General features: G+C 36.9%; 4 protein-coding genes across 7 annotated transcripts; 2 read left to right on the top strand and 2 right to left on the bottom strand.

The window, feature by feature from the left end:
• Positions 1-202: 202 nt before the first annotated feature.
• LOC118271783 (protein insensitive-like) lies at positions 203-13653 on the bottom strand. Of its 3 annotated transcripts, none has more exons than XR_007705326.1 (6): positions 4673-4823; positions 3259-3527; positions 2989-3107; positions 2775-2918; positions 1189-2333; positions 203-377 (listed from the first exon to the last, which is right to left on the bottom strand). XR_007705326.1 is itself a non-coding variant. In XM_050693761.1 (6 exons), the coding sequence occupies exons 1-5, from the start codon at positions 4764-4766 to the stop codon at positions 2213-2215; spliced, it is 747 nt and encodes a 248-aa protein (XP_050549718.1). In that variant the 5' UTR covers positions 4767-4824; the 3' UTR covers positions 2070-2122; positions 2192-2212. The 3 variants fall into 3 exon arrangements, 2 of the variants coding, with proteins under 2 accessions (XP_035443883.2, XP_050549718.1); XM_050693761.1 differs by lacking the exon at positions 203-377 and having other exon boundaries at positions 2070-2122; positions 2192-2333; positions 4673-4824; XM_035587990.2 differs by lacking the exons at positions 203-377; positions 4673-4823 and adding an exon at positions 13510-13653 and having other exon boundaries at positions 2061-2333.
• On the top strand, positions 7770-10437 carry LOC118267134 (piggyBac transposable element-derived protein 3-like). Its single transcript, XM_035580940.2, has 2 exons — positions 7770-8114; positions 8315-10437. Exon 2 carries the CDS (start codon positions 8330-8332, stop codon positions 10112-10114), a length of 1785 nt encoding a protein of 594 aa, XP_035436833.1. The 5' UTR covers positions 7770-8114; positions 8315-8329; the 3' UTR covers positions 10115-10437.
• A 272-nt stretch (positions 13654-13925) lies between the features above and the next one.
• On the top strand, positions 13926-25700 carry LOC118271781 (probable ribonuclease ZC3H12B). 2 transcript variants are annotated; one of them, XM_035587987.2, is made up of 4 exons: positions 13926-14301; positions 22135-22305; positions 22688-22920; positions 23215-25700. In XM_035587987.2, the coding sequence occupies exons 1-4, from the start codon at positions 14077-14079 to the stop codon at positions 24395-24397; spliced, it is 1812 nt and encodes a 603-aa protein (XP_035443880.1). In that variant the 5' UTR covers positions 13926-14076; the 3' UTR covers positions 24398-25700. The 2 variants fall into 2 exon arrangements, with proteins under 2 accessions (XP_035443880.1, XP_035443881.1); XM_035587988.2 differs by lacking the exon at positions 13926-14301 and adding an exon at positions 16296-16610.
• On the bottom strand, positions 25689-27097 carry LOC118271797 (uncharacterized). The gene is made up of 3 exons (XM_035588012.2): positions 26852-27097; positions 26634-26777; positions 25689-26303 (listed from the first exon to the last, which is right to left on the bottom strand). Exons 1-3 carry the CDS (start codon positions 26950-26952, stop codon positions 25706-25708), a joined length of 843 nt encoding a protein of 280 aa, XP_035443905.2. The 5' UTR covers positions 26953-27097; the 3' UTR covers positions 25689-25705.
• Positions 27098-27416: the final 319 nt, after the last annotated feature.

Below are 27416 nucleotides of genomic sequence, written 5' to 3'. Positions count from 1 at the left end.
ATAACTTGGCAAGTTTTAATAGAAAATTATATACTTGACTCATTGCGTTTAGTAGGTTTATAACAAAGTGTGTGAAAACTTGCCAACTTGTTATATCATTTTTAACTGAGGTCTGTGTATGGAACTTGGTACTTATTTAGATCTCACTTCTTTTATAGGCGAAGCATTCCAATATTATCGAACTTGGCATCCTTTCACATTTATGTTTTGGGTGGGATATTATTATTAAATGTAAAAATATTCAAAAAAATATATTTCGGTAGGTACAAAAATACCTAGATCATATTATACGTTCAAAACAATTTTATATGAATGAATGAAAATTTTATATAAAAAAATAGTGGATAAAAAGGCGGATCCAATAAGAACCTTTAAACCTATTACTACTTTATGCCTTAATCTAACTTAAATAATAAATTGAACCTCGTGTTTATGAACTCGGTTATAAAAGCATTTTCTCAAGTGCAAACCAGAATGTCAGGTGTTATATAGAGTGAGTGTCAGCACTGCACTACAACCCGTTAAGGGCAATAACACATTCTTGGTTAGACTGGTTGTCAGATTTTGAGCTTCTGACCAAATAACGGCTGTCACAGGTGTTCGTGTGACAACCGGGACCGACAGCTTAACGTGCTCTCCGAGGCACGGATGTTGAATACCAACAAATTTTCACACATATAAAAACACATTAGCCTTTTCACGGCTATAGCTGGACACCCAGCAGGCAGAATGTAGCTGATTAATAAAAAGATAGTGAATAAAAAGGCGGAATCAATAAGAACCTTTAAACCTATGCCTTAATCTAACTTAAACAATAAAAACCTCGTGTTTATGAACTCAGTTATAAAAGCATTTTCTCAAGTCCAAATCAGAATGTCAGGTGTTAGAGTGACTGTCAGCATTGCACTACAACCCGTTAAGGGGAATAACACATTCTTGGTTAGACTGATTGTCAGATTTTGAGCTTCTGACCAAGTAACGGCTGTCACAGGTGTTCGCATGAGAACCGGGACCGACGGCTTAACGTGCTCTCCGAGGCACGGATGTTGAATACCAACAAATTTTCACAATTATAAAAAAAAACTTTAGCCATTTTCGCGGCTATAGCTGGACACCCAGCCGGCAGGACGTACCGTATTAATAAAAAAATGTGGATAAAAAAGGCGGAACCAATAAGAACCTTCAAACCTATGCCTTAATCTAACTTAAACAATAAAAACCTCGTGTTTATGAACTCGGTTATAAAAGCATTTTGTCAAGTCTAAACCAGAATGTCAGGTGTTATATAGAGTGAGTGTCAGTAATGCACTACAACCCGTTAAGGGCAATAATACATTCTTGGTTAGACTGATGTCAGATTTTGAGCCTCTGACCAAGTATCGGTTGTCACTGGTGTTCGTATGACAACCGGGACCGACGGCTTAACGTGCTCTCCGAGGCACGCATGTGAATACTATTTATACAATTATAAAAAAAAAAATATTAGCCTTTTTTTGCGGCTATAGCTGCACACCCAGCCAGCAGAATGTACCTTATTAATATTAATTTCATCATGATAATAGACAATAGTCTCGTCAATCACTTGAATCACTTAATTATTATTCTTATATCTAATTATATGGCGTCAATTTAACTACGTAGTGTATAAGCTCAATGTTACTCCACTGTGGATTGGAATAAAAGTGCCAATATTTTCACCTCCCGAAATGAGATGGTGTGAGAAAACACGAATATTCACATATTCCAGCTCGTATTAATGTTATAAAGTAAAAGGTCTGCACAGACAAAGGATTGTTATAAAATTGACAAGTCTCAATAACATCACGAGATACTCTTACTTCACTTCATGAGTTATTCAATACAGTTTAAAGGGGTATTGAACAAAATGTACCCCCAAGACGCAGTGAAATCTAATTCTCACTCTCCTGAATCAATTTTTGTTCTCAGCGGATAATAGTCACTCGTCTGCGCTGGCCCATACAATTGACATAAAGAACATTATGTCATATTATTAACATCGTAGCAAAAGTCAATTTTAAGCTTTTATGCCATTCCGTTGTGGTATAAATTAAACTTTCGAGGTCGAATTAATAAAAATATTACGGTGGGATTGTTGTGGGATAAAACGCTCGCAACATTAGAGGAGTTATCAGTCCGTTTCTAGCCTTTGGGGAGAGGGAAGGGAGGGAATTGGAAAATAAGACGTTTTATATTATTGCTGACGAGGCGGGATATTTTCTCTATTTCGCCGGCGAAGTCTCGCCAAGCGCTGTGACTGTCGGCGCTGCCGATGTAATTTCGCCTCGTCGTTGCACTTGTGGGTAATTGTTATCCTGTAATCAGAAAAAAAATAAACAATAAAACATCGGGGGGGGGGGGGGTTGTAATGTACGAAAAATATTTACAACGTCACGCCTTTTATCCCCGAAGGAGTAGGCAGAGGTGCACATTACGACACGTAATGCCGCTATACAATGTACACCTACTTTTCACCATTTGTGTTATCAGTCCCATGTAATAGGGGGTGAGCCTATTGCCATATACTGGGCACAATTCCAGACTCCGTGCTACTACTGAGATATTTTCGAAAAGCCGAAAAAAGCCCAGTAATACATTGCCCGGCCCGGGAATCGAACCCGAGACCCTTGCCCAGCAGTCGCACTTGCGACCACTCGACCAACGAGGCAGTCAGTCAAAAGAGGAAAAATATTTACTTGAACTAAAATAGTTGTACCGTATGAAAAATGGAAATAGCATACGTTAAATGATATTACCGTACTAAACTCGGGGGAACCTTGCAGCGCTTGCACACGTATCTTACAATGTCGTTAACTACTACAGGATTAAGCACTTTCTTCGCTGGCTTGTTGGGGAAAGCCGGGGATGGCCTCCCAGAGAGATTATGCGTAGCCAATGTTCTAAAAAATAAGTTGAATTTGTTAGTTTCAATTGCTTTTATTTATAATGGTTCATGAGTTTTTTACTTACTCTCTCGTAAAAATGTATTGGAGTAGTCTTCTGGTGATTTTGGGATAGTCAATTCCAGAATCATCAATTGTATGAATAATGCGTAGAGGTACCATAGTGTTGCCGGGTCCAAGACGGCGCTAAAAACCATACAAAACAGTGTGTATAGTTACTAAAACACTGAGGTATATTTACACAGTATTAGATATTTACTTTAATTATGTAAAAATATTGTAGGTATTTTATACACATAAGAACAATTAAATACGTAAAAGTAAACATAATTAATACCATTTTTTCACGATATTTACGCCGACCGTCTCGACTGGAGGAAGGGCCAGGTTCATCCAGTCGCCTATATAGGATTTCATCGGGAAAGCAATTGTCCACTGTATCAGGCTCACACTCATTATCTACTTCAGCAAAATCTGTTTGGATCTCATCTGACGCTGATGACCCAATACTCATATCATCTGCATTGCGATTTTCTCGGTCGGATTGACTATCAGACCGACGACGGAAGATAGGCGACGACCCATTGGCGCTATCCCTACGATTTCCTGACAAAATTAAGATTAGAATTAATACATTTACTTCCTATTTGATGCACGGTTGGCGAGGTGGCTGGGCAACTGGCTGCATGCAACGTGTAGAGGGTTCGATTTGTGCACGGACCAACTCTTTGTGTAATCCACAGTATGTTGTTTCGGGTCTGGGTGTCATGTGCATGTGAACTTGTATGTTTGTAAACGCACCCATGACACATGAGAAAATCTTAGTGTGGGGAAATGTTTAAAAAAAATACACTCTGTTAGGGTCTGGCTGGCCACATCTTCATAATAAATGATAGTACTTATAATGACACATTGTTGACCAAGAAGGTTTATTATTTTTAAATCAATACAAACTTGCCACTTGTCGAGTTGTCGACATCGTATATTATTGTATCCAAAACTAACATACTGTCCCAGTATTCTGACTTTGACTGTGACCTTTGACTGTGTTTCAAAAGATTTTCCATATACGTAGCTAAATTGATGTGAACTTCATAAACTACATGGCCTTGAACTACTCTTCAAATATCTATACAAACACAGTAAAAGACTAAATTTAGCGACTTACCGATTTTTTAAAGTACAAAAATTATAAAAGTCGGTTGAAAAAAAAACTCAAGCTAAACCTTATAATTCGAGTGTAGGTTGTTTACAATACATTAATAAATAAGTGTTTGTTGTATTGTGTACCTAATACATTAAAATATGTTTATAGTTAAATGATACCAACAATTAACAACAACAAACCCGCGGCAACTGTTATTACAACTACTGTTATTTTATTAGTTGGTAGTAAAAAGCTTAAATAATAAATAAGCAAATAGAAATATAAAAATCATGTATTTATTTTGATTTCATATTATGCTGAATGCGCGCTGGATTCAGGCTACTCCAACAAAAATCCAGTTGGATTGAAAATGCTGCCGCATTGCAATCTGTACCTAATTGAGTTGAAAACGTAAAATTAATCAAGTCTACGGTTCTGTCATATACCCTTTAAATATTTGTACGTGGTAACAGAAATACTTCTTATATGAATATCTACCTATCACAGTTCATCATACACCCTGGTGATAGGCAGACAAACACTAGAGCCTTATTGTAGATAAGGTTTTAACCCTTTGGATAAGTACGGAAACCTAAAAACTAACCTCCATCTCGAATTTGCCACAGTGTCGTTAATGCCTCAGCAGCTAAAATCTCGGCTTCATTATATCGTGTCAAAAAACCGAAACCGATGTCCATACTCTATATTATTCACTTATATAAAATATTACTGTCTGTATGGAGCTCTGTATAACATGAGGAGAATGAAGATACTGAACTACTCACTCAACTAGTTAGAATATGTGGGTAACTTTGAAAGTACTGATTACAATGGATTGTAAAAATAAAGAGAAAATTGGACATACCCACCCCTACGCACACAACCACAACATCAGGTACCTACCCGACAAAAGCGTATCCTATTTTTTATAGAAATGGTCAGTTATTGTTTACGTATATACGCTTATGGTATGTAAGACAATACCTAGTCTAGTCCTACTACAAATATGTTTGTTCAAAAATTTTGATTTAGTTTCTAGTACTTTAATGAGAGGCCCTTGATTGACAATGGACTGATAATAAATAAAAAAAAAAACGCAAATATTAAGTGCGCCCTACACATCAGTTACATGACCGCTACGCAAACGCTACGTGGGTTACGCAAATGCTACGATCACTACGCAGATGCTACGTGGTCGCTACGTAGAAGCTACGTGGTTTCTAAAAGTAATATTATTCTAGGTCTGATTTTAAATTGGCGTTTTTCTGATCGATTTGCATTATATTCTACAAGGATGCAATTCAAAAGTTTGACGAGCTTTTCCTAACAAAAACCGCGTAAATGGCCGTATTGGCGTTGTAGCCATTTCAGAACAGCTGAATAACTATTCTCCATTAGATGTGTATTATTTTTTTATATACCTAAATAATTTCTTTTTTTAATCAAAATAGTCTACGGTAATCAGAAAACATGTTTTAAGGTAATTTATGGTTATAAACTATACGTATAGTTTTTTCAATTCATCAGTCCACTCGTGAATCCACAGGCGAGGAAGCAGGGATTTTATCAACATTATAACCTATTTATTAGAAGTAAAATCTTGTAAGAAGTTAAAGTTCAAGTCATCTACATACATATAGGCAACAGTTTTATCCCAAGACAATTATTATGTTAGGAAGGTAATACTTCCATGTGGTACGATCACGTGATGAATAGCCCTTACATAATGTTACCATGCAGCTTACAATTGCAAACGCACACAGCTACACATCTGTATACAGATATAAGTAATAACTATAAGCAGTAAGGTGTGTGTACGTATTTGTTTATACTATGACTAGGTGACTCGTCTGGTCGTTTGCCATCTATTCCATAACAAAAAAACGATTGTTGCTTATCGCCGCAAAGTCGGTAAATCCTTAAAGAAGGTAATCCGAAGATACAGCACGGAGCAGGTAAGTTTTAAAATAAAAAATAAACAATTGCATTATTTTTTAGTATTTATTGTACCTCGCCTTTGATGAAATTCCCGTCAAAGAGAATTTTATAACGTCTTAAAACAATTAACTTAAACCGCTGTTAAATTTTACAGCACATTGTATCTAATAAACTTGTAAAAGAATAAAATAATTGAAATAGTAATTTATTATCCTCTGGTGTTGCGGGCGTTCATGGGTGGCGCTGATCGCTTCATCAGGGGACCAGAAATATGTATTCCATAAAAAAAAATAAAAAGTGTTATTGTTGCAATGAATTTGCAACTCTTTGAATATACGGTGTTATAAGGATCGGTGCAATAGCCGTTCCTTAGGTACAATAATATTTGTAGACAATATTTGACAATTGTGAATGAAACTTTTGCCGAGTTCCGAGAATCTTTAAACAGACAGAGGACAGAATTGAACCAGATTTTTCTTTTGTTTTATTTGTGACTCTGCTCTTGAGAACCCTGGTGTTGTAAAACCAAACAACGACCTAATTGTTCGTGCAAATAACAGCAAGTTACGCGAATTTAAGTAGCGTAACAAGGAAAGGACGGACCTTTTCAAAAATAAAGAATCACACATCATTTGTCACTCTCATTTTTTTTCAAAACTCATGTACTATTATTTGCATTCCTATGCTAAATTATGCTTCGGTTTTTCTAAGAAAAAGGAGTCGCACACACACTAATAAGTAAACTAAGAGTAGAGATGTCGTTGAAAAGTATACAGGGTGTCCCTGAAGTCGACGTCCAACAGGCACCAGATGATCGGCAAGGTTCCAAATGTTATCAGAAAAATATAAAAAAAATTCTAAGTCCTACAGTTTTTAAATTACAGTGACTTATGTGTTATCCACGAAAAAGTACACCCTGTGCCAGTCTTTTGACTCTTGTTGCTACAAATCTTTATTTTTTTGTCTGCAGTCTTCCTTACATTATCCTGAATAGTGCTCCAGTAATATGGAATCATAAATTCTTAGCCAATTGCTTTAGATTGGAAAACATTGTTAGTTTTAGAGGAACCAAATACTCTGAATAAAATGTTCACCTTACTTTAAGTGACTGTACTGAATAAATTATGTATTGCGCTAGTAGTGGCAAATTTCACCAAAGTTGGCGCATTTAATAAGGATTCTAAAATGGTATAGCACTTTGCACATTATTTTTTAAATTCGACACAAAAAAAGATTTTTCAACGAAACTCGGTTTCGATGAATTTATTTGAACTTACTAAAATTTATTCTAGTACCTCGTATGCACTAGACAACACTTTGCACGCGATTTGTTATCATGATGTTGATAATCAGCGAAGATCTCTTGTCAAACAATATTGTCTGTCTACTCATGATTTCGCTTGCAGCTTTCGTCGGCAATATTAATAGACTTACTAGAGGAACTGATGTTGTGTACCATGTTTCACTAAATAATATTGAATGATTGCAATATGATGTTCATAGTGCATCAAACACAATATCAAATGTGTAGTAAAATCAAAAGGAACGGACGCGGCAGATTCATGTACACAGCATATCGACGCGGTAGTGGTATGGTGTACATGAGCCCTTACGCACAATTACTCGTCATATCCCCATCAAAAAAAAAAAGAAATGGGTGAATCCTCCGATTAAGTTACGTGTGATTCATGCCTTGTGATCAAATGCGGGATGAAGCATCAAATATTCTTTAGTTTGTCGAAAAAGAGTTATTTGCACCGTTGCAAGGAATTGCAGGTAAAGCAAAAAATAATTTAACCCCTTACCGCATCGCGGATCATATATAAACCAAGCCATATTTTCATGAATATCTTCAATTAGAAAATGAAAACAGTTAGTTTTGTGTATAGCGTATCAAATATGTTCCATTCCTCTGTCATAATAATATGAACACCGCCATCTATGAGTAACTCTACGAACTCGCCCATCATTCAACATCGACGAACAGGTTGCTACTTGAGCGCGTCGGTTTCTGTTATTTGAAAACTCCGAAAAAAATATAAAATCTCTAGTTACCGCTATTAGATAAATATTATAAAGAAGAAAAATACTTATATATTATTGATAAGGTAAGTTTTTTACATTTTATACAATTATATTAGCATTTTTGAGTATTTAATTGTATGGATCAAATTTGGTACAACATGCAAAAATATTCTTTTTCTATTGTGCCTTATTTGTACCGTTATGCAAAAATGTAAGTCGTGTTTTTATTATTAATATTTTATTAATACTTCTGTGATTGCTTATAATGTTTATTGTATTTTAGGCAACCTGATGGAATATGGATCCTAGACGATTTTACGGCGGTATCCATACGATTCTCAAGGATTTTCCGGACAGCAGTGCTGATGAGGACCTATCAGATGACGAGCAACTAACGAATAGAAGACGAAAGGTACTACCACCTCTCTGTATTCCAGAATCTGAGGAGTCTGACTCAGTTTCTGATGATAATATACCTTTATCTCATCTTGCTTCTTCGTCAACAAGGACTTCAAGGGCTGAAAAGCCTCGATGGAGGGATGGATTTTTGGAAAGAGCTGAAACTGATTTACAGTTTACTGGAGACATTTCTTTGCCTCTAGAAATCACAACGTTGAATACCCCGTACCAGTTTTTCAAATATTTATTCACGGACGACATTTTTCTATATATATCTCAAGAAACTAATAAATATGCAGTCGAAAAGCGACCAGAAAAGCCCAGTAATATTACTGTAAAAGAACTTGAACAGTTTATTGGTATTTGCCTTTACATGTCGATAGTTCAGTTACCCTCTACAAGATTTTATTGGAATGAGGATATGGGGTACCCAAAAGTTAGTACAATAATGTCTTGTAATCGTTTCGAAGAAATCAAACGTTTTATTCATTTTAACGATAATTTGACACAAATACCAAAAGGTCAGCCAGGACATAACCCACTTCACAAAATCCAACCATTATTGGAGCTTTTAAGGCAAAGAATTTTGACAGTTCCTAAAGAACAGTATATGGCTGTTGATGAACAAATTATACCTACCAAGAGCAGATCATCTATGCGGCAGTACAACCCTAAGAAACCCCACAAATGGGGCTACAAAAACTTTGTCCTTAGCGGCAGTTCAGGATTTAGTTTTGATTTTGAAATATATACTGGAGCTCAGGGACCTGTACAATCTGACACTAATTTGCCAAAAATAAGTACTAGCAGTGACGTCGTAGTTCGCCTTTCTAGGACAATACCAGAAGGACTCAATTACAAACTATTCTTTGATAACTGGTACACGTCACTACCCCTTTTGACGTACCTTAACAAAAAAGGTATTTTACCAATAGGCACCATAAAAGCTAATCGTATCCCAGGCTACAAGGTTCCAGTTGAAAAAGATTTAAAAAAAAAAGGCCGAGGAACTACTGTAGAAAAATTGACCACAATTGACAACACTGATATATCAGTAGTGACCTGGTACGACAACAGAGTTGTGAACTTAGCTTCAACTTATGTTGGCAGCAAACCATCATCTGAAGTTCGACGTTTCAATAAAAAAGAAAAAACATATCAAAATGTATCATGTCCAAAGGCAGTCACGGTTTATAATAGACATATGGGTGGCGTGGACTTATTAGACGCTCTTCTTGGCTATTATAGAATTCAGATTAGATCGAAAAAGTTCTACCACCGCATATTTTTCCATATGATTGATATGATGACAGTTAATGCGTGGTTGTTATACAGGAGAACTTTAGCGGATTCAGACCCATATTTACCTTTAGCCGACTTCAAATGCGCAGTAGCTGAAGGGTTAAGCCAGACTAATAAACCATCAACAAGTGGAAAACGAGGACGGCCTTCTTATGAACTGGAAAATGCTATTGAAGCGAAGAAATTGAGAGGACCCATTGCTATCATGCCGTCTAGAGATGTAAGACTGGATCAAATAGATCATATGCCTGTCTGGACCACTAGACAGCGGTGCAAAGTACCAGAATGTAATGGTAGGTCACATGTTGAGTGCCAAAAATGTAAAGTGAGCCTATGTCTTAATGACAAAAGAAATTGTTTTAAGTTATTTCATACAACATAAGGTGACTGTAATTTTTTTTATTTAAAATTACAACATTTCTTTTTTAGTTAACCAAAAAATTTAATATAACTATAACGTTATTTACTAACAATATCGTATAAAAATTATTGCTTAAAGTGATTGACAGGAACTGACTGCCTGCCTGCCTTTGTATTTTTTGCTCACTGGACCAAATATGTACCAAAGTGAAAAAACGGTATATTTTCTTTATTTTTCAATAAATTAAAAAATGCTGAAACACGTGTTCTTTTATTTCTTATTTACTATCACATATATTTTTATTATCGACAAAAAAAAAATCATGCGGTAAAGGGTTAAAAAAGAAATAATGAACACGGCGCAAAAAAGCCAGTGCTCAGCTAAAATGCCGAAGCCCGGGTACGATGGCTCGAGATGCACAACACCAGTTCTTCTAGCGATAATATTGCCGACGAATGCTGCAAGCGAAATCACGGGTAAACAGACAATGTTGTTTGACAAGAGATCCTCGCTGATTTTCAACATGATGATAACAAATCGCGTGCAAAGTACTGTCTAGTGCATACGAGGTTATAACGTATGATTTGAGTACACTAAAAGAATTTTTAGTAAGTTCAAATAAATTCATCGAAACGGAGTTTCGTTGAAAAATCTTTTTTTGTGTCGAATTTAAAAAATAATGTGCAAAGTGCTATACCATTTTAGAATCCTTATTAAATGCGCCAACTTTGGTGAAATTTGCCACTACTAGCGCAATACATAATTTATTCAGTACAGTCACTTAAAGTAAGGTGAACATTTTATTCAGAGTATTTGGTTCCTCTAAAACTAACAATGTTTTCCAATCTAAAGCAGTTGGCTAAGAATTTATGATTCCATATTACTGGAGCACTATTCAGGATAATGTAAGGAAGACTGCAGACGAAAAAATAAAGATTTGTAGGAATAAGAGTCAAAAGACTGGCACAGGGTGTACTTTTTCGTGGATAACACATAAGTCACTGTAATTAAAAAACTGTAGGACTTAGAATTTTTTTTATATTTTTCTGATAACATTTGGAACCTTGCCGATCATCTGGTGCCTGTTGGACGTCGACTTCAGGGACACCCTGTATAATAATATATTATATCACCTACTTAATTCCTTATTAATTGTTTATAATTTGCACGACATGTTACCAAGAAAATATAATTTGCAAACATGTTCACGAAAGATATACATATAGTGATAGATATCACGCACAACTTTCTATAAAAAATGTTACAAAAAAAGAAAAAGTATATTCCAATTTGCGCTGCGTACTCAGTGTAGACAGTTTGAGTCCTGAAAAGGCCGTGACTGTAATGCCCTTTCCTTTTAGAATATGATGTGGATATAAATATTTCTATGTGAATAAGCACATGTTAAAACAGGAATTTTCAACCAAAATAGGTCCGCCCGTAAGATAACCCACTGACCAAAATTTAGACAGTTTGACTTTAAACCGTTTCGTACCCAATATGGGTATCCTATCTGCTTGTCGTTGATAGCTAGACGATGTTATTTCCTTATGAGTCCGAGTCGCACTTAGCCGCTTATTTTTTTTAGGTAATGATTTATTTTTAAAAACAATTTGAAGCTTCGTTCAAATGACATTTTACTGCTCATTTTTTGCAATAGGTATACAGCCCCTGACCAAATTATTAGACATACGCTTTTATTTTTAGGGTTCCGTAGCCAAATGGCAAAAAACGGAACCCTTATAGATTCGTCATGTCTGTCCGTCTGTCCGTCCGTCCGTCCGTCCGTATGTCACAGCCATTTATTTCCGAAACTGTTGGGCCTACATAGTTGAAACTTTGTAAGATGGTGTATTTCGGTAACCGCTATTAGAATTTTGAATAAAAAATAATAAATTTAAAAATTAAAGGGGGGCACTCCATACATGGAACTGATTCAAAAAAAAAATTTTTTCAGCTTACATATCCGTGATGGGTGTCTATGGATAGGTCTTTAAAAAAGACATTAAGGTTCCTAAAACCACTTTTCGTCAAAATCAACCGTTTGAAAGTTAGACGCTTCCAAAGTGGAAAAATGTGTGTCCCCCCCTCTAACTTTTAAAATAAGAGAGTGTGAAAACTAAAAAAAATATATGCTGTAGATTTCAATAGAAACTAACAACGAAAATTGGTTTGAACGAGACATCATTATTTTTTTTAAGAAATAAAACATTTCAAAAAAAGCAAATGTAACTTTGTCGTTCCTACAAACACTATGTAAAACCAAGTTATTTTATAACTTTTATAATATGTCATCTACTTGCTGTTACGGAACCCTTCATGGGCGAGACCGACTCGCACTTGGCCGGTTTTTTTAATTTGTTATTCATTTACTTAGATGAGTTCATAACGTTTATATTAAGTACTTTTATATTTAAACTATGTGTACATATATTTATTGAGTTTATTATTGATACGTTTATTATCTACAAATAGAAAAAAATAACAAGAACCCCCGTTCCGAGGAAACTGCAAAAAAAATACATGCAGAACAATGGCGCGTGAACGCATCCTAAGCCAATGGAGGATAGCCCACAGGATAGACTTTTACTATAGTCTGTTTTACACATTGAGTTTAAAATTTCTCTGTACAAACGCGGTCTCTGCAAGTACCTACTTACCACATACTTTTTTTAAGAATCTAAATATAATATAATAATAAAATATTATATGACAATACCCTTCCTACAATCGGATGAAAAGTACAACTCTGAGAGCTAATTGTAGGTACCTAGTTTACTAATTGACTGATTTCTGGCTAAAATCTGTGAATCTCCATTCCGGAGGAGCCTGCTGACTGACCGCAGCAACCATTTTCTTATTTGCTTACTTATAAAAATGCTAGTATTTGTAGGTACATTAATCTTACAAATATTATAAATGCGTATGTTTGTGACTTTGTGTGTTTGTGTGTATGTTTCTTACTCAATCACGTAAAAATGGCTAAAGGGATCGGGATGATATTTGGAACGGGTGTAGATTATGGTCTGGGATAACATAGGACATTTTTTATCCCACAGGACCGCGGGCGAAGCAGCAGGCGGAAACTGGAGCTGGTATCTACATAAATCAGTCCCATTCAAATCGAACCTCATTAAATCTCCGCTGTAAGTACGAATCGGCAAAATGTTACGCTATCTCAATGTAACTATCATTCCACAGTCGAGGTGGAACAAACAGATAGTAATAATAAAAAGCTGTTTCCAAGCATGGTCAGTGGGTCATCTCAGGAAGCATCAACAAATTTCTACCCCCTACGACCATCAAATACGACCAATCTTCCACACTACTGATTGAGGCATTGAGCATAGTGAATTCAAAACGTTTAATGTATTTTCAGGTGAAGGGTGTATTGAATAAATTTTATTTGTACTTACTATGCATCTTAATTTTTTTTCTTTGATTCTCTTATTCACACAGTTCACACTCACGGCTTTACAAATAACTAAAAATGTATTATTTCTAGAATACCGCCAAAATATTTTTTTTTTATTTTTTTACATGTTTAGGGTTACCAAGTAAGTAATCAATATAATATAAGCCCATATAGAATTATCTACAGCATTAGTAATTTCTATCCACAATAACATTTAATTAAATTTCTAATAAGAATCTTGTATAACAAAGTACCCTCCGACAAATGAAACTTGTGACAAAAATTTTTTTAGGTTATATTAAGTGTACTAAATCGGCTTTATCAACAACACTATTTCTAGTCGAATCGAATAATCGACTAAATGTTTTATTATTTATCTATACACATAGATAAGCAACCTGCTGCCAGTATTGGCAATGGGCAGTGTCTGTCTGTCAAATCTGTCAAACTAAATTGAGATTGAGTTCGCAAGTGTTGGAATGGAAGGTTGTCATAGTTGTTTTGATACGAATTATGCAATAAAACTGCGATAGTCGTGTGTGATCATTGTTGCGACACACAGCAAACGATGTCTCACGAGACGGATCTTGTAATATCAGTGCCGCGTTCCCGTATCAACGAATTTTACTGCAAATATTATAATTTAGTTGAAACATTTTACTGTGTCACACTGTCTGAGAGTAAATTGTGTTCCGCGAATGAAAAACCTGATTATGTGTATTTCAACGTCACGTTCAACTTGAATCCAGCAGATGGAAGTTTCAATCCGAAGGAATTGACTGGGAGAATACAGGTAAATACTATCTAAAAGTTAAACAAAATGTCAACTTTTATTGTTCTCGAAAGAAATGTAAATGTAACAAAGGATCTATTGAATAATAAAGGCATATCGTCATCAACATTTATAGTGCAATATACATATTATTAAAATGTAGTTTCTGACAAGATTATTATTAGGCTTCAAGTCATCACATGTGGTAGAGAAATAATATTAATTTTGTGAATGACTGAATTTATTAAATATTTAAATTAGATACAATTTGCAATTTGACTCTAAATTCATTGAATGACCTCATTTCCTTGCAAGTTTCCCAATTTGTACACATTTGTAATCTGGTTATTTTACCAATTAGAATCATTTTAGTTGCTTGAATCATTATGGATTGGATTCTAAACTTGCTACCATTGCTTGGCCACTGTAAGCACATCACAGTGTTGATGTACCACATCACTAGTGTGAATCATTGTTAGTAATTAGTAATGCCATTATCAGATACACAATAAATTATTATTACTACAAACTTGACCAATAAGGAATGTTTAATATCTTTAATCTTTAGATTAAAATTGATATTATTCTCAGTATTTAAATGTTTTCTATTTCTAGTTAGTATACTGATAAGCTTATATTATCAGGGAAATGATTTTTATTAGCTGTTACCCGGGGCTTTGTCCACTTGATTGAAAGTCAAAAAGTGTTCTTAACTATCTTCAGACTTTATCATCGAAATAGCTCTTTTATTCCTTCAATTCAATAATAATGGATAGCTGGCATGCGCAGGATGTGGACCATTAACGGGCTGCACTGCGTCCGGTCTCCCAACCACTGCACTGAGCCATTCAATAAGATGTATTGTGATAACATTTATATGTTACATTATAAGAGGATCCATAGTTGGGACATATTGCTGTATTGAAGACCACACTGTACAATGTGGATGCCTTAAAGTGATTTGATTTGATATCATCTTATCTTACTTTCGAGTTACTAAATAACAAGACAATAAATACATTGGCGGTTAATTAATTCAGAATCTTGCACACCTTGGCGACTACAAGGCTAGGTGGTAGCAAAAAATGCTATTCATAAATTGAATGTTTAGTTCTGTATCTATAAATCCCATTGAAATTGTACATGTATATTTTATAATCCAATTAAATTGAATAAAAAGCAGTTTCATATAAACTATCTGAGGAGGAGGTAGGGGGTGGTTGTATGTAGATAATACCCATTACCTAAAGGGGTATCTACATAATTAGATATAGACCTGTTTGTAGATTTCAGATCAAAGAAAATCGTTTGAAAGTTTATCGATTTCTATAATAGTTATAGAAGTCGTAGTTTCATATCCAAACTTGCAGAGGTGTAAAACCTTTATTCTCAAGTTACATAATTACTTCTGTGAAACCAAATTATCAAAGAAGTTATCACTATTTTGTGGGTGTAGTTTTTCATGTCTGTTAGTAACCACAAGGTCGAGTTATTGCGGTAACTAAGTTTGACCAGTAGAATTTATAGATGGTGACATAATATTAAGGAAAAGAAGACCAAGGTAAAATTCCTTCACAGTCCATTGCAACTCTTTACTGTTCCATTACTTTCGTTGCTGCTTTGAAAGTAATAAGTGTTTAAATAACTAAAATTATTAATGAATTGTCTAATTGGATATTGACTCTTAGGCTTAGCTTTTTAATTTTGAGTAATTCCATACTGACTTTTAGCATGCTTAACTGCTTAGGCAAGAAGATGTGAATTCATTTGTAACCTTCAAAAAAGGAGTTTCTCAAGGCTATATTTCTTTCTGAAGATTAAAGCTACTATTTTTTTTTATTGTATATCTTTTTGAAAAACATCCTACATCATTTACTACGCTAATTTTCTATTTTAATAATAACCCGTCGGTGAACTGGATTGGCTTTCGGTCTAGATTACCAGTGACAACAGTTGCTTTGGATTGTATAACATTTTATGACAAAAATGGCGTTAGAAAGTTCACATGATATTGTTTCCGGGTACATTTCGTGGTAGTGTCGATGGATGCGACAAATTCAAAACGATATTGGTAGTGGCAGAGGTCAGCGGTGCGCGGTTTGTTTGGGGGCCGCCCGCCGGGTGCAGTGGGCGCACAACCCGGATCTCGCGGTGCCCCGCTTCCCCTTCACTCAGCGGGCTCGTGCGTGGAGGTGTGCATGCGCTTGCGCCACATGATACTCTAGTCAATAGTCTTGCCGCGCAACACGCCGCGCTCGCACACGCGCGTGATGCCATGCGACGCGCACTCGCTCTAATACAATATTATGTACGCGATTGACAACTCCCAGGTGAGCGCGAATCTCATATCCCCCGTTAGGACACCTGTTGCACCCGGTCCACGCAACAGGCTGACTCTGCGTATACGGATCTTATTATCGCGAGTTTCACAGTGAGACGCGACTGTGCTTACATCGTATATTATAATGATGTTCATTCACGATCGGCCGATATAACGATCCCGGAAGTAGAGCCGGTTCGTTAACGTCATGTAGGTATGCTAATTATTGTATGTATACAGTGCTCAAACACAGACGAAATGCCTAGGATTATTTTTGAGAGGATTAGTTGTGAAGAATTGTGACTTGTGTTCGTATGTTTGTGTTCATTGAGAGTAAAGTTACTTCAGACTCGGCGCACAGAAAGAAAACATTATTTTTTTGGATGTATTACAGTGAACATAATTAGTGCGGCTAGCATACCAACCAGCAAGTAGATAATGGATGTGTTGTGGTCGTCCGTCATCAGACGTTTAACAGCATCACGCTGCAATGTTGTTGTTTTTGTAGCAGTTTGTGAAAGCAATGTTTAATTAATGTGCATGTCTTCATCTGTCGCCTGTGCAAAGTGTCGCAGGTCCGGCACTGCTCGGATATCATGGCTAACTTTCACTTCGCCTCAGAGAGCACTGGTGATTTATATGCTTACGTTATCTACAACATCTGATCACGGATTTGAATTTAATAAGTGCGAGGACTTTTCTAAGAAATATGAATGCGCCTGAGCAACTTCATTGATATTTTTTGCTGGTCGTTTTTTATAATCGGATGTTTAAGTGTTTGGTTGTTAAATGTTAGCGGTACTAGTCAAGCAAAGTTTTGACATCAGGCATCGTCAATGCGTTGTCAGTACACTTGCAGGGTATCATTGATCTGTTTTCCTTTATGCTGTTGAGCTTTCTATAGATATCTACACGCGAAGGTTACGTTAACACTCACGGATGTTTCACAAGCAAACAAACTGAATACAAAAGACGTCACTTTCATTTTAGTTTAATACAATGTTAGTTTCAATTATAAATCCGAGATACGACACGTGGGAATAGGGGAAACCGAGGTTGAACTGTTCTCAATCGTTTCTAATTAAGTGGTTAAGAGACAATTACCGATTCCTAATGATTAGGAGTTTGTCGTGGTGGCAAGATTTCATTTATTCTATTTATTTTATTTTACCAAGATCCTTAAGAGTGCAGAAAATATTTGATTCGTAATAAAGAATGGCGTGGCGCAGGCAACCTTCTAATGTTGCTTGAAACTTATTAATATCCGGTATGATTATGCTCTGATGTAATAGATGTCAATAGGCAGTTAGTAATAGAAGCGACTCAATAACACTGTAGGGGCCCATTCAACAAAATACTCGATTTCTTGTAAAAGCGAATTCGGCAGACCTCGACGAATTTACCCAAGTGACGTACCATAATGCTAATTTGTGGTCAGATTAGTTTTTTAACTGCGACATTAAAGACTTATTTAAATAATATCCTGTGAAAATTTGATAAATAGGTGCGATTTAAGTATGATAAAATTTATGTGTTGCCAACTAATATATCACGTAGAATTATGGCAATACTAATTTGTCTTTATGAGATTTTTGAAGTAAATCAGTCACACTAATAGATGGTAGTTGCAGGTGAATTTTTCATAGTCAGTTAGGTAGTTAATTTTAGAAATATTTACACTTTATAGGTACGAGGATCATAAATGAACGGCAACAATCTGTTACCTGATCTCCCCCGCCCATTTAGGACATCTTCATAGAATGTTTCTGTTAAAACTTTGGTGCCATTTTTAATATTTTTAACCTTGGCCTATTTTTAGATAGTTACCTACAACCTCCCTTGTATTAAGGAAGAATTGCCATCATGGTCACAGTTTGCAGGTGATTTTGGGGATCGCAGTTAGGTCACCGATATTAAAAGTAACTAGATGTGGGTATGTTGATGTCCGTCTCTTGGTGTCTTGTCTTGGTCATAGTTTTAGGATACAACCGGGCCCAAATTTATGAGCTCTAATCAAATTGACGTTAACAAATATAAGGTTTCCTCAAGCGTCCACAGCTCAGATACTTGTAATACATTTAATTTATTCAACAGTTACCTACTTATAGTCTTTATATCTGATAAGATCAACTGACGTCATGTTCCGTTTTCATCTAATCTTGTCATTATTGTTTGAGCAAAAGTCAAAGCATCTACGTCACGAATTAATTGCAAGCTCGTGAATAACAATTAAGAACTTTATAAAAACAACTAGCTACTTATGACAGATTGCTTTATAGACAACAAGTCTATGGCTTATTGGCGTTGTTAAATATTTATCTGTACAGTATTATCAACATTGAATTTTGACTTTTGTACCTCACGTACGTATTCATATCGCGGAGCTCGCCGATCGTTGTATCTACAGACGAGACTTTTATTATGGTAACCGAATGTTTGTGTTGAATGCAGTGTGTAGTGGTACGCGCGTGTGTGTGTGTTGTACATAAAGTATGTCGCGTGCCCGCATCCTGTTCGTCGCTGACGCCACATCGTATGAGGTGGCGTGCGCCAGCGTCGCCCGAATACTCCCACCCTATTGGTCGCTGTTATCTCCACAACAAACCAACGATAAAATTTCTCCTCTACAAACGGAACTATTTGTACTCATTCACCCAGACCTTAGTTATTTATCGACATACAGTCGTTCTCAATATAGATTATGTACTCATTTAGCGTGTATTCACTACCCAGAGTGACCTAATGTTTCCTGGGAAATGGAATACGTCTGTGGATTGGTCGTTTAAGAATTATGTTTTCAAGAATTTGATAATAGTTAGCTTGCAATGTTAAATCGTTAATCTTTGGATGATTAGATGGTCGTATATTTGTACTAGTAGCGCTGAATCAATAAAGTACTTACAGTTTATAGCGAATTGATAGAAAGATAGGTGTCAGTTGGTTGTAAACAAAATTTAATGGTATCTGAATTTCTAAGATACGCAGTACGATAACCTTTGCAAACACGATTATAAAGTCCTACGTAATTAGTAGTTCCTTGATTTGCGTCTAAACGATAAAACAGTCATATTGACGTCAATACTATCTGTAGTCATTCTTTGCACGTCAATGCACAGGAAGAAGTTTTGTGACCAAAGTTCGATTTATGATAAACACGATAGGTATTTGGAAATAAAAAAATATTTCGTTCAAAAATGTAAGCAAGCATTAAAAGCTAGGACAGAGGCAATACTAGAATTCAGAAGCGAGTTAAATTATTAACATCTGCGACTAAACAACACCTGTTAATCTTCATAGTGAATTCAATAAGAACTTCTGATTCTGCATAAGAGAGAGCGATGTCTCTAAAGCAGTTGGTTAAAAGCTGTGATTGTATAACTTAGTGACCTGGCTCAATACAGAAATATAGCCATTATAATACGCAATAGGTACAAGCTACGTACAAATCTATCTCTAAGAATAATAATTATGAATTCAATGATTCGATTGATTTGTATGACCTCCACAAGCGAGCCGTTTTTTGTTCTTATGACCCGTTTAACGATGTTGTTATTGAAATATAGACTCGTTGGTGTTTCGCAAGTAGTCTAGCGTGTTTCCTTCCAGATTCTAAAAATCTAATCTGAAAAAACGTAAACAAATAGTTCGTCCAACGTAAACTAGCGTGGCTAATGCGGCGGGATAATCCAGTGGGTTTTTTGTTTTGCCTAAAATATCTACCGCTGTTACCAGAAATTGAGTTCCAATTTGGCTATCAACACATACTTTTCCGTTTATTTATTTTATACGCTCGCTATAAACTTGATGTTCTCGTATTAATAAGTACAACTCAATTGTACTAGACTACGATAATGGTGCGGGAAAAGATTAAGATATATTTATATTAATAACTTGTTTGTGTAATGAGATTCACAATTAATCATTATCACCCAAAACACGTACATCGTACGATCCATTGACGTAACACGTAGATACTATTCTAGCATTTAGGACAATTTATTATGTCACATACTCAATGAACTTTTCATTGACGGGCAACAATTTATTCGATAATACTTTTACTATGTTTCTTGAAGTTTTTATTAACACGCATTGATCATAAAAACGTAAAACGTAATGTATGATAAAACATTCATTATTATAGCAAGAACAATGCTCTTAGATCCTACAACAAATAAATCAGGTAATGATCCTAAAATAAAAGAGACAGAGAGTGCTCGTAAAATAAAATGAATGGAGATACACCGAGACTTGGCTGCATCATAATCAACATAGTTCAATATCGTTCTCTAACCGCCAACTGTAACTTGGCTCGATTTTTTTAGAAAGTCGCATCCGGCTTCGCGCTGTAGGCGGGGCGCTTCCGTACTGTGCCTAGCCCGGATGTAGGCTCCCGAGACCTACTAAACTTATCGTCTTACACGACTGTACGTTTAGCTACCGATTTTCTAACAGGAACTAGCCGCGCACTACAAAAATGAAAGCCATTATTGAAGTTAAGGGATATTGGCGTTCTGATTTTTAGTTTTGTTGCAATTATTATGTTTTCTTGTATTTTATTAACACAATTATAACGAATGTTGCGTGTTACTTTGATATTATCAAAATTACATTTAAAACAAATCGTACATTACTTTGCTTTTTTAGTAAAACGAAGCGATTGATAATATTAGATATCATAATTAATAATAATCAGCGACAAGAAAGGAATTTCCTTTAACTATATCCTGTTTGTTATTTTATCCACCTACGTGGCTTAATCTGAACCAAAATCTAGATTTGTATTTTAGTTTCTCAGCCAACTAGGTCTCGACTCGGATCTTGCGAGTATGACTAACAGCTATTTTGTACATTATTAAGTAAATTTTCTAACTGTAAGCGTGTCCAGCGTGCGATATGATCGTGGGTTATTTTTGAATTTTTAGCTGTGAAATATTTTTGTCAATTCAAGAATAATGTATTCCAACCGGTACGGCCGACGTTGCGCATACGCTAAAGGTCAATGATCATCTGTAGATCCGCTTCGGCGCCCTCGTGACCCTGTGCTGAGCCGGTGTCGGTCGCGGTTATATCAAATTTGCTTATTGATCGATAATAATCATCACTAACTTAAAGTTTTCGGGTTTGCTTGGATACCGATTCACACAGCATTATTGAAATGGCAAATAGTTTGTCGTTCTATGCTATTTTTACGCTAATAGAATGCTCTTAAAATTGTTTGATAAGTCAAAGAAGCTCAAGGTGAGCGAAACAAATAATAAAAAGAAATGTGCATTCTCGTCACATCCACATCTTGCACAAATCCGTAGATAAATAAAATACCTATATCATGTTTTATACGAAATAAAAATTTTATTTTACAATAGTTTATGGCTTTAATTTTTAAACAATCAATAGGTAATATACCTGTTCTAATATACCTCTAATATAATAAGTGGTTTGGAAAATATAGTTACATTAAAACTAGGTATAATTAAATTTATGTGTTTTGATGTCTGATGAAGGCCATGCTAAATATGTGAGTATTGTTCCAGAAATATGTGGAGTCATCAGTGGGGTGCGCAGGAGAGCGCGGCGAGGATTCCAGCTATGACTCGGAGTGTGAGGACGAGAGTGCCCACCGTGCGGCCTCTCGGACTCCCTCCGACACCCTCGCCGCCGAGTTTGCAGAGTATGTCACTCTCACACCACCACAACCCAACCAGGTAATCTTCTAGCAATTATTCTTTGCGATTAGCACAAATGAACATCCATTAGGACATGTTCTTATGTTATGTCCAATATTGAGCGAGGTCATCCGTGATTAAAGATACATTGTAACTTAGCAGCTTAAGCTCATATGAATGTAGTAGGTAATAGAATTTATCAACGTCATATCAAGCAGGCCTCGACAGGACGGTTTTTTGTACGCATTAATTAACATAGTATGACAGTCATAGAACAATGGGTTTCCCCGTTGTAAACTAGACCAACTATATTTTGTTGACCATTGTATGTTTTCAATTCAAGGAAGTTTCAATACTGAAGCTGTTTTTGAATTTTTTCCTCAAACGACTTTGTTTTCATATAGCTATTGTTTTGTTATAGGCAAAGATCGAGTTTGCTATGAAGTTGGGTTACTCGGAACGGTTGGCGCGGACAGCGATACAGCGGTTGGGCCCCGACCCGCCGTGCAACGAGCTGCTGGCGGAGCTGATCAAGCTGGCGGCCAAGCAGCCGCCGCGCGCGCTGTCGCCCACCCCGCCCGCGGAACCAGACCCGCCGCCCGACCGCGCGCCGCTCAGGCACATCGTCATTGACGGCAGCAATGTTGCTATGAGGTATGTTCCCATCTCTAGCCAAATTAATTACTAGTTCATGAAATTGATATGTTCCATTTATATTTCTATCAAAAATACTGTTTATTGTAAACAATCTGAAAGGCTCAAATATCGTACGAGCAGATATCAATCACCCACAGAGTTCCGGTTCATATTTGATAAGTCGTTTGTTATAATCTTATCAAAATGATAATGTTGTGTTTATAAAAATAGTATCTGGTATCCATTTAACCTATATTATCAGATTGGTTGTTGCGTGGCCATTTATGCTTATTTTTATTGTTTTGTCCTCAGCCATGGCAACAAAGAGGTGTTCTCGTGTCGCGGTATTGAGATCTGTGTGGAGTGGTTCCGTGCGCGCGGCCATCGGGAGATCACAGCATTTGTGCCCAAATGGCGAAAAGAATCAGCACGTCCCAATAACCCTATAGTGGACAGAGACGCGCTCGAGAGGCTGGAGCGGGACAGAGTGCTCGTGTACACTCCTAGCAGACTACTGGGCGGCAAGCGCCTCGTGTGCTACGACGACCGCTATATCCTCCGCCTGGCAGCCGAGACCGATGGCATCGTAGTATCCAACGACAACTACCGCGACCTCGCTGTTGAGAACCCAGACTTCCGGAAAGTAGTCGAAGAGCGTCTACTTATGTATTCTTTCGTGAACGACCGGTTCATGCCTCCGGATGACCCGCTCGGTCGCTCGGGACCAACACTGGACGCGTTCCTGCGCGCGCCAGTGTCCCGCGCGGAGCCCCCGCCCGCCTGTCCGTACGGCCGCAAGTGTACGTACGGCAACAAGTGCAAGTTCCACCACCCAGAACGCGCGGGCAGGCCGCAGAAGTCCGTCGCGGAGAAACTGTCCGAGCGCGCCGCCAAGACACTGCGCTCGCGCGACCTCCACACCGTCAGTCTGCCGCCCGGCGGCCGCCCGTCAGACGCCAAGCGTCAACTCGCGCGGGCGCAGTCCGCAGCACCGCGCCTCCACGACGCCACCCTCGCCACACACTTCGACCGCGCGCAGCTGCAGGTGGCAGGGCCGCCGCAGCTACAAGTTCCGGGCCCCGCGCTACAAGTGACGGGCCCAGCACAGCTACAGGTCCCTGGTCCCTCGCAGCCGCCGCCCGAGGTGAACCCGCACCGCAAGTTGGCGCGCCAGCTCACGCTGAACCCGGCGTGCGACCCGCGCCTGCAACCACACGCGCTGGCGGCCCGCGTGGCGAGCGCGCCGGGCGCGGCGGGGAGCGGGGCGGGGGGCGCGGCGGCGGCGCTGGCTCCGCTGATGTCTCCTTGCGCTTCGGACGGGGCGCTGCAGCACTGGGACGCGCGGCGCCGCATGCACTACCACCTGGCGGGGATATTCCCGGAGGCACAGGTGGCGGAGGCCATGGCGGCGTACCCCGAGGAGACGGACGCGCAGACGATGTGCGCCATCATCCTGGCCAGGTACCGGCCGAGCGAGGCGCGCGTGCCGCACTGAGCCCGGCCTGCTCCCCTTACTGCCGGTTTTTGATAAAAGCCGCTCAGTAGACATCGCCGATAGCGCTGAAGTTGATCGGTCCCTGGCCACACTCCAGCTGGCCGCGGTGGACAGGAGTTAATACATCGTGCCGAGACCTTCGCACGCCACCGGTGGACTGCCGCTATACGAACGTATCATTAACGATAAATAGGCATTTATATCTTGTACATATTCTATGATTTCTGACATTCGCTTCTAAGAAGCGCATGCTGATATTTAATAAAAATTAAATAGTTTCTAGAGATGTACAAATACATATATATTTTCAACTGTACAGTTATATAACTTGTTGCTTGACTATTCTGGCACATTTTGCTTTTTTTTCATTCCTATAACCTTCAAAGGAAGATTTTCACAAATTATTTTTGCATTTATGCGAGATATAAAAATTATGATATAAAATTAAGACAATTATTGATATTAAATAGCTAAATATGTGATCATATATAAATCATTATTGGTACCATGTATCAATTATTATTTTTATACTAATATATGACTTAATTAAATGTTATGATATTGACTAGTATATTCTTTACAAAATTGATGTGTTGAAGTTATGATGGATTTACAATGAAATGCACATAATTATGTTGAGTGTTCTATATATTATATGCACCATGGTTATGGCTCATTTATTGACTATTGAGGGAGCATCAGCAACCGTTCATGTTATTATTTACTCTTGATTTATTAAGTATGTTTAGATGTAAGCAATGGCCTGCCATGATGGGCTAGTGTAGCCGTCATGGTGGGTGTAACATTGAACCAATCTGTTGTTTGATTTTTATTAAATTGAACTGTTAAAAACTTAATGCAATGCATAAATTGAAAATGTAAGATACATATATCTACTCCCATGCAATACTTCATAGAGTGCTAGTTGTTATGTTTGTATAGATACAGTTTATGAAGTATGGCATGATATTATTAGTATAATTAGTTTATCAAGTTTTACCTGAATGTTTTGGAAACAATACATTATCTTTTGTAACTTTTTGTTTTTCATTACGACATTAATATTGTTTACGGACAAAAATAGATTTATTATTGACAGATTTCCAAATGAAAAGGTAAAACTTGATAGTTTGTAATGGAAGTGTTGGGGGATAGCTTACATTTTATTTGCTAACCTTATGAAGACATCCCGAACATTTCTGATTACAGTTTACATTCCTTGTGGAATGTTTTAACATAATATGTCTATTGTGACATTATAGTTATTAATATTTTGAAAATAAAGCATCTCTCTCATTAGAAACTCGTTTATTTCTTTTTAACCCTGTTTGGATTGTTTGACATTCGTTTCAATAACATCTTCCTATAAGTCTTGCTGTCTTGTTTCTCTGTGAATTCTATGAAGTTTTGTCCTTTGAATTGTTTACTTGTTTTTGATACATTTCCATTCTCTGCAGTAGTAGTAGTTGGCACAAATACTCTAGTACTCTTACTAGTTCTATATAAAAACTTGAATGGTGTCACTTCTGTAGCTTTAGTTGAGTCATTATTCTCTTTAATTGCTTCAATATCCATTTTTTCTTCTATAGTATCATTTCCTTTGATTTGCTCAGTTATTTTAGTAGCTGGGTAATGCTTAGCTAAGTCTGTTATTTCTTTCCTTACATCCAAAAGACAGTCTCGTTTTATCCCTAAGCAGCTAGTCGGAACTCCAAAATTGACCATGGAGACTTTTCTCAAGTTGTTTAAACAGATGTATGGGACACCCTTTGTAGTACATAATTCAACAACAGGTTGTACTATCAGTCTTGGATTGACTTTAGCTTCAATGATAATTGCCCAGCATTCACCATTTTGTACAGATTCTGTACATTCTCTTACACCAAGTAGAAGACCATCAGGTTTTCTGGAAATATTACACATGATTAGATATCAATGACAAAATATAACCATAACCTGTGATATGTTAGAGTACAGTACCATTAGTATGGTGGTTAGTGATTGGTAGGTTTAAAGCCAGCCAATCAGACTGCTGAACACTTTCTTGTTTTAATTACTTTATATGTAAAACAAACTCGTACTAAGGGTACACAGTGCCGAACGTACTTTCGTTACGATCTCCGCACTGTACTACTGTCTCTCTACTGATCTATGTAAGACACTATTATGTTTTCTATTGACTGATATTAACATAACACTATTGCTATTATACAGAAAATTCAAAGTTTAAACTTACTTTAACTTAGGTGGTTTAGGACGCTGTTCTTTAGGCAAATCTTTCAGATCTTTCCAATGTGGCTTCTTGAATTGTTCTATAGTGATTTTATGTCGTTTTAACACATTTTCTAACCTCTTACTTTCATCCTCCGTTACTTCTGGCCTGTACAATATAGAAAGTCTTAAAATTTATACATTATTTATATAGATTTAATTAAAATTAGCGTTTAATCTTACCAAAACAGTGGGTCTGGTCGACATAAAACATTTTTAATAGTTTTCTTTAATTTGCCTTTGCTGATAGTAGTTTTCTTCTTTTGTAGAGTAGCAGCTTCCATTTCATAACTTTTTAAGTTTCATTCACTTTATTTAAACGACAATTACTTTGTTTAATGTAATATTTCATAGATTCATAACCTATACATAACCTAAAAGTTTTAACTGTCAAATGTCAATGTGACGGTGTTTCTGTTTACTGTTATGACAGCGGACTTTCCGATTTTTTTGACGAGGCAAAGATAATAAGATATTGATCTAAGTTAAAAATGAAACAAAACCAAGAACAAAACAATAATATAAAAACGGCGTGAAAGTAATGGATAGTTTTATTTTAGTAAAATAGTATTTATTTATATTGAAACCTGTCATCCGGCCATTAAACGTTCATACTGGCTAAAATGGATGAAAAAAACTTAAGCATAGCCATTTATTTGCCAAAAAAATAAAATTAAGAAGAATATTTTAATGGCATCCTACTTGTTTTTTCATAAAGTAGCCAGTGGCGTACTTATACATACTTAAG

Source organism: Spodoptera frugiperda, chromosome 5, assembly GCF_023101765.2.
Source record: "Spodoptera frugiperda isolate SF20-4 chromosome 5, AGI-APGP_CSIRO_Sfru_2.0, whole genome shotgun sequence".
In the NCBI taxonomy this organism is placed as follows: domain Eukaryota; kingdom Metazoa; phylum Arthropoda; class Insecta; order Lepidoptera; family Noctuidae; genus Spodoptera; species Spodoptera frugiperda.
Note: the sequence above shows the minus strand (reverse complement) of the source record. Positions and strands in the feature narration are given on the sequence as shown.